The sequence below is a fragment of the Salmo salar genome, chromosome ssa28 (assembly GCF_905237065.1).
Source record: "Salmo salar chromosome ssa28, Ssal_v3.1, whole genome shotgun sequence".
Lineage (NCBI taxonomy): Eukaryota > Metazoa > Chordata > Actinopteri > Salmoniformes > Salmonidae > Salmo > Salmo salar.
Genome location: NC_059469.1, coordinates 14,890,975 through 14,899,113, shown reverse-complemented (window position 1 = coordinate 14,899,113; position 8,139 = coordinate 14,890,975). Strand labels below are relative to the sequence as shown.

General features: G+C 44.7%; 1 protein-coding gene across 1 annotated transcript; it reads right to left on the bottom strand.

Annotated features, from left to right (window-relative positions):
- Positions 1-514: 514 nt before the first annotated feature.
- Positions 515-7,102, bottom strand: ercc4 (excision repair cross-complementation group 4). Its single transcript, XM_014179670.2, has 11 exons — positions 6,624-7,102; positions 6,161-6,341; positions 5,711-5,906; positions 5,362-5,569; positions 3,407-3,587; positions 3,103-3,228; positions 2,795-2,899; positions 2,078-2,648; positions 1,874-1,966; positions 1,660-1,772; positions 515-1,531 (listed from the first exon to the last, which is right to left on the bottom strand). Exons 1-11 carry the CDS (start codon positions 6,798-6,800, stop codon positions 798-800), a joined length of 2,685 nt encoding a protein of 894 aa, XP_014035145.1. The 5' UTR covers positions 6,801-7,102; the 3' UTR covers positions 515-797.
- Between the last annotated feature and the right edge of the window lie 1,037 nt (positions 7,103-8,139).

The window sequence follows — 8,139 nt, the reverse complement described above, 5'->3', positions numbered from 1 at the left end:
CAAGCACCACCCTCCTTTTGAAGCTTCCAGTCTGTTATTTGAACTCAATCAGCATGACAGAGTGATCTCCAGCCTTGTCCTCGTCAACACTCACACCTGTGTTAACGAGAGAATCACTGACATGATGTCAGCTGGTCCTTTTGTGGCAGGGCTGAAATGCAGTGGAAATGTTTTTTGGGGATTCAGTTCATTTGCATGGCAAAGAGGGACTTTTCAATTCATCTGATCACTCTTCATAACATTCTGGAGTATATGCAAATTGCCATCATACAAACTGTGGCAGCAGACTTTGTGAAAATTAATATTTGTGTCATTCTCAAAACTTTTGGCCACGACTGTAGACTTTTTCTACTGTATTATTGACTGTATGTTTGTTTATTCCATGTGTAACTGTGTTGTTGTATGTGTCGAACTGCTTTGCTCTATCTTGGCCAGGTGCAGTTGTAAATGAGAACTTGTTCTCAACTAGCCTACCTGGTTAAATAAAGGTGAAATAAAAAATTAAATAAAAAAAAATATTTAATTGTTTTTATTTTTATGAAACCAGCCACAGACCGGATGTTTCACACCTGATTTAAAACACTTTCTGCTTACTGACTTCTCTGTATCAGCAGTTTTCCACTACAGTACTGCAAGTATCAAATCCAACACCACAACAGAGCACAGCAGGATCCTAAATATAGCTCATGTAAGCAAAACATCTATTTACATATTCAAAGATTTACAAAGTCAAAGTTCGATAACAAAATTAGAAAATTAATGATATCACATAGCCTCTGATCCTTTTAAGTGTATGACTATTTACTTTTCTGTGCAGGGGCAGGGATGTCCACAGTATTATGCAGGAACTCATAGAGCGACTTCCCATTGCCAGCATGCCCCAGAATCTGTGCTAGCCTTTCCTGGCTCATTTTGGCTAGGTGTGCCAGGCTATCTGCGTGTTTAACCAGAGCCCTGTAGTTCTTCGCATTAACCCCTGGCATCCGAAGAAGGAAGTCGTATGGCCCAGGGTTGAAGAGGTCAGCTGACTCTGCCACTGTGTCCGACTCGGCCGTAATGGCCTGGGCGGCGGCGGCATCCGGCTCGGGTCGACCTTTCTTCAGCTCCTGGAAAAGTTCTGCGGTGGCGTGTGGGGAGGGGCACCAAAGGATCCTGAGGCGGGGGAAGTGCAGGGTGAGGAGGGTCAGCTTGGAGGTGACGTCGTTAGCTGAGATCTCCTGGCGGAAGTCGGTGCGGGCCACCAGGGAAAAGGGCTTGGCCGAGTCGAACTCGATCAGCAGGACGGGCTTCCGGTAGTACCGCGTCATGGACAGGCACTGGGTGTAGAGGCGTCCGCTCTGAAGCGAGCCAATCAGGTCACTGACGCTCTTGCGCTCCACACAGGTGTCGGCAGTGAGGATGTAATCGCCCACCTCCAGGGTGACAGGCTCGATGTCCAGGCCGCGCCGGTGGAGGAGGGACGGGAGCTCACTGCGGAACTCACGCATGTCCACAATCACACGGGACGGCTCCTTGGGCTGCTCCTGGCCCCCTGATTGTAGAGACATGACATGACTTTAAATTACATCAACCAATCAGACTCAGATAGATGATGTGGACTGTAAGACCTAAGCTGCCCACAGTGTAATGAATCAGATAAAATGTCATCACATCACTTACCTGCTTTGCGTGTGTTGGTGGTAGAGTAAGCAGGCTCCTGACTCCTGCTCAGATCGAGGTTGGTGTCTTCTCTTCCCTCTCTCTCCTCAGGAACCACCATAGTGGCCTTCTCCCTGCAATCACACAGACACCCAGTCAGTCAGCACAGCTCACAAACTAACACATGGTATGGAAACTGCAGGATGATCATAATATAATGCAGCAGATGTCTGACCTGATGAGGTGTTCAAAGGCTTGTTTCTCTTTAGCCAGACCAGTCAGGTACCTTTGCTCCTCTGTGGAGCCACCATAGATCAGGAAGTACACCCTGAGAGGAGGAGGAAATGCTTCATGAGTGACTTCATCTGGAAAAACAACAACATGTAATTCACAAGATCTGTGTAAAATGAATAAGGGGATAAAGGTTTTGTTTGATTACCTCAGTGGTTTCCCCGGTCTGGAGGCTTTGTAAATCTCCAGCTGACGAACAAAGCTGAGCTCGGCGTCATAAAGCACCACGAAACTGGGCTCCACCTCGTGCAGTACCCGCGTCAGACTGTAGGGGTCAGTGCAACCCCTCAGAGGGTGGATAACCGTCAATGGCTCTTTCAGAACACCGTAGTAGGCGTCAGACGACAAGTCTAACTTTAGCTCCTCCTCCTTTTCCAACAGGCCTCCCTCATCCCCACTGCTGCCCATCACTTCTCCCTCATCCCCCTCTCTGTTGCCAACCATTTGAGTCAGGGTCAGAGACGGCCTCTTTTTACTCTTTGAGTTTGGCTTGGTTGCCACCTTCCCTTTGGCTTTTTTGCCTTTGGTCTCTTTCTCAGGCTGTTGTTTCCTGGACCAACCCTGGCCCTGTTGTTTGTGTGCGTCTGGGTCGAACAGGGCATCTCTTTTGCCAATGGTGCGAGCGTAGAGTCTATTGAGTAGGGAGTCTGAGCCACGACTGATGTACTCATGAAGCTGAGCACAGGTTCTGTCATCACTGGCACAGATCAAGATGTGGCCTGGGGAATCAGACAAAGAACAGTGAGATTCACCACCAAGGACTGAACAGTTTACCAACGCATGTCATAGCTTTGGTAGGAATATGTTACGCTTTCTGTGTCCCTATACAATACTTTATCTAGATTGTAATCTGCTAGTGGCTGACCTGGTTTGAGTTCAGAGCTCTTGTTCTCCTTCTCTATCTCCTGCAGCACCTCTGTCAGAGCCTCCCACTTTGGGTTCTGCTCCAGCACCAGCACCCTCTTCACCTCTGGGGCAGACGCACAAAAATCATTTTCCTCAGCTCCAGAAAGCATAAAATTAAATTGTATTGTTCGCATACACATTTTTTGCAGATGTTATCATGGGTGTAGCGAAATGTTCATGAAGCTCTTCCTCTGAAAGAAATAGAATTACATATAATATAGCCATAGAGACTGTGCTTGAATGTATATTTTGAGAGCAGTTAGTTACCTGAAGTGCTTTGTTGTTTTTCTGTGTCAGCTCCCACCTTGAGTTTCTTCTTGGACTCAGGAATGCAGTACACCCGACTCCTGGCGTTAATAAACATGGAGGTGCTGGAGTCCAGGAACAACCAGCCTGTTGAAATGAACCACAGTCAAGTGACATTTTTCCTTGAATCAGCATCTAGGGCTACCAACATAATGGAAGGGGAAACACAGAGACCTTAATATGATAGCTCTCCAATGAAACTAAGCAATGCAGTTAGTTATTCATATTCGCTTACTCTCCAAGGACAGTTCTTACAACTTCTTACCAGAGTTGCTTCCAAAGTGTTTCTGGCTGGAGCGGAGTGACTCGAGGAGGTTGAGGAAGGTGACACAGTCATACTGGGTGAGGTAGAGCAGCAGAGTACGTAAGATCTTCAGGTCCTGGACCAGAGACTTGGTCTTGGCTCCCAGCTGGTGCCACAGAGGGTCCAGGTAGTGACGGATGGTCTGGGGGTCAAACAGGCAAAACAAACAAGAATATGAGAGGAAATCTGCAAGTGGTCAATAGAGTACAGTGAATGCCTTGATTTAAGTAATGTCTGGAGTAGAGGTCGACCGATTAATTGGAATGGCAGATTAATTAGGGCCGATTTCAAGTTTTCATAACAATCGGTAATCGGCATTTTTGGACACCGATTATGGCCGATTACATTGCACTCCACGAGGAGACTGCATGGCAGGCTGACTACCTGTTACGCGAGTGCAGCAAGGAGCCAAGGTAAATTGCTAGCTAGCATTAAACTTATCTTATAAAAAACAATCAATCTTAACATAATCACTAGTTAACTACACATGGTTGATGATATTACTAGTTTATCTGGCTTGTCCTGCGTTGCATATAATCGATGCGGTGCCTGTTAATTTATAATCGAATCACAGCCTACTTCGCCAAACGGGTGATGATTTAACATGCGCATTCGCGAAAAATAGCACTGTCGTTGCACCAATGTGTACCTAACCATAAACATCAATGCCTTTCTTAAAATCAATACACAAGTATATCTTTTTAAACCTGCATATTTAGTTAATATTGCCTGCTAACGTGAATTTCTTTTAACTAGGGAAATTGTGTCACTTCTCCTGCGTTCTGTGCAAGCAGAGTCAGGGTATATGCAGCAGTTTGGGCCGCCTGGCTTGTTGCGAACTGTGTAAAGACCATTTCTTCCTAACAAAGACCGTAATTAATTTGCCAGAATTGTACATAATTATGACATAACATTAAAGGTTGTGCAATGTAACAGAAATATTTAGACTTAGGGATGCCACCCGTTAGATAAAATACAGAACGGTTCCGTATTTCACTGAAAGAATAAACGTTTTGTTTTCGAAATGATAGTTTCCGGATTTGACCATATTAATGACCTAAGGCTCGTATTTCTGTGTGTTATTATATTATAATTAAGTCTATGATTTGATATTTCATAGAGCAGTCTGACTGAGCAGTGGTTGGCAGCAGGCTCGTAAGCATTCATTCAAACAGCACTTTCCTGCATTTGCCAGCAGCTCTTCGCTGTGCTTCAAGCATTGCACTGTTTATGACTTCAAGGCTGTCAATTCCCGATATTAGGCTGGCAATACTATAGTGCCTATAAGATCATCCAATAGTCAAATGTATATGAAATACAAATGGTATAGAGAGAAATAGTCCTATAATTCCTATAATAACTACAACCTAAAACTTCTTACCTGGGAATATTGAAGACTCATGTTAAAAGGAACCACCAGCTTTCATATGTTCTTATGTTCTGAGCAAGGAACTTAAACGTTAGCTTTTTTACATGGCAAATATTGCACTTTTACTTTCTTATCCAACAGTTGTTTTTGCATTATTTAAACCAAATTGAACATGTTTCATTATTTATTTGAGACTAAATTGATTTTATTGATGTATTATATTAAGTTAAAATAAAAAAGTGTTCATTCAGTATTGTTGTAATTGTCATTAGTACAAATATCGGCCGATTAATCGGTATTGGCTTTTTTTGGTCCTCCAATATCGGTATAGGCGTTGAAAAATCAGAATCGGTCGACCTCTAGTCTGGAGACGAGCAGTGTGCAGTCATATTTTTATATCACTAACGCTAATATGAAGAACGCTAAATGTACATTCACATTGAGTTGTGTTATGTATACAATGGTTATTGCTGAACTGCAAGACGTTGTAGTTAGTTTACTCCAGTGGGTATTGATGCTTAATTCCTATGTAGCTAACAAGTCTGACCTTTTCGAAGGCATTCCCAAGGGTATTCTCCAGGGAGAGGTCCTCTGCCTCCAGCGTGGGGTTGTAGCGCTTCAGCTCCTTCAGACAGGCGTTCATGATGTCCAGGACAGAGCTCTGGATGGCCCTCATGGCCGGGGTCAGAGACACATGCAGCTCCACCACCTCTGGCTTGTGTCTGTCCAAAACTGAGTTCACTGACGCCTGGAATCTGAGAGAGGCGGGGAGACAGAGAGAGAAAAAGAGAGAGAGGTGGAAGCAGAGAGAGAGAACTATCCATCATCATCAATAATCCAAGAAGTTACCACACAAAGGAGTAAAAAAATGTCATAAAATGGGCTCCCCCACCTACCTGGGCCAGAGGAAAAGTTTCTTGACAAAGAGGTTCCTCATGACTCTCTCCACCTGACAGAAGCCTGAGGAGAAGGAGGTGGCCTTGTCTGTGAAGGCCTTGATGAAGCCTGTCTTATTCTTCTGTCTGAACAGTCTCAAGATGAAGGCCTCCTGGCAAGACTCAATTATCTTATGAGCCCGGTACACCAGTATACCTGGGGAAAACAGAGAAAGTTGTGGGTCGATGTAAACAAGGTAAATAAATAAAGTGAAGCAGCACAAACAGAGAAAGGATAGTGCTTATACAGAGAGAGCAATACGAGTGTCCTTTTGAGCAACTCCATCGTAGGGCATTATTTTCACCCATCCCAGTCTGATTTGTATCCAGGACCGTTTGGTACCATTATCCATACTAATATAACATAACTGGTATGTCAAAACTCTAGTTTTGCCTACACTATATACTTACCCGAGATGAGGTGTGCAGGTATCCTGTCAGTGAGGAAGTCCACCACTAGGATACGGCTGGTGACGAACAGGACCCCTCCCTGTGTATAAACTTCGTAGCGCTCTGTACTCTGGACATCACTGGTCACTGTCTGGGGCAGGTGGCTCACTCCCTCAGCTCGCAGCTGCTCTGTGAAGAACTCCTAGCAGAGGAAATAGAAGCACAAATAGGAACATGGGTTATTGGTTACTGTTACAAACGTTCTACATAGAAAGACATGTAACGTTATTCAAACTTCACCTAGAGTTCGTTTCATGCAAGATCTGCAACCAAGATCTCCATCATAGCTGAAGCCCTCCTGATGCAAGCTTGAAAGTCAAGCAGGTGATGACAAGTAGCCGCCTATGATCGTTGTGTAACGTTGCCCCCTCCTGAACTGGGCCCCTGACCAATCGTTCCCCTAGCACCGCTATTATTCACCCACCTGCTCGGGCGTGGTAGTGTTCAGCAGCAGCACCAGACTCCCCTCCTCGGAGTACACCCGCATGAACTGCAGCAGGATGCGGTCTATCCCCATGCCCTCCGCAGTCACCAGCAGCCCGTCCGAGCCAAACAAACTCAGGAACATCTCCGTCTCAAACTCAAGTAGTTGACCAGCCATCTCCCTCCGTGTACTGTGAGTTGTTGTCCGTAATAATGTTGCTCAGTCAGTCAGACAATATAGCTTGAATGCTATCTAGCTTGCTAGCTATACAACATGGAAGTATTATGCAAGAACGAGTCGGTAAAGAAAATATATTTAACTTGTTTGCTAACTAAACCTGCTTTCGGTAAACCTGCATATCATCAGTTGTAAGAAAGTAACCACATGTGCATAAATGAGGAGTTATTCGGAGCTTCATTGTATTAGCCTGCACATCCCACCAATGTTTTGGAAATCGCATATCCGGTCACCGTAACGGTGAAGCGGGAACAAGCTACAGGATCTTTAGCGCCATCTGCTGTAGTGGAATAGTAACTATATACAGTAGGAATGTGTACATTATCCATCATACATACTGGACATGTACTGCACAGGAGCCTAGTGAGAGGAGGACGGCTCATAAATGTCTTGGATGGAGTAAATGGATTGGTATCAAACTCATGGAAACCACGTGTTTGATGTGTTTGATACCATCCCATTCATTTCGTTCCAGCAATTACAATGAGCCTGTCCTCCATAATTAAGGTACCACCAGCCACCTGTGATGTACTGTACAACCCACCTTATTATCATGCATAGTGTCCACCTTCAGGGGATTTTGAGAGCCAGCAGGGAAATGCAATCAGGTGACAAAATCTACAATATTTACCAATAACAAAACACAAATGATTCCTCTGGGGAGGCATAGGGGAACACAGCAGTGAAAAGACAATGACAAGGTAGAGTGGTTGCATAAGTGTGTGTATGTTGTGCTGCTAAATTGTACCCAGTCGGGCTATGTTCTGTGCAATGTCCTGCCAACCCACGTTTCTCCATAATCAGTGAAGAGGCAGTGTGTAATCGTAGCTCAGAACAGGACAGGCTTGTAAATGGCACTGGAGGAGGAGGATAAGGAGTGGGGGAGGGTTCTGTCTGCTTCAGACACACACACACACACACACACACACACACACACACACACACACACACACACACACACACACACACACACACACACACAGCTCTTGCTCCTCCAACCCTGGCTCTCCTAGTCAGATGGAGATGTTGTTGACATGACTCACCTCAGTACTGTAGCTATTTAACACTGTGACCTGCATTTACATGCTTTAATATTTACATTCGTACCGGTATTCACATTTTGGTGCACGGTGAGACCTACAGAAAAGGATTTATCCTCAGAATAGTCAGTTTGTTTCACCTTCACCATAAAATATGGGTAAATAGCTGTGAAGCACTTCCACTTAACAACACAGAAATAGATAGTTCCTTTCTCTTGTTTTTCTTAAAGTGAAGTGGC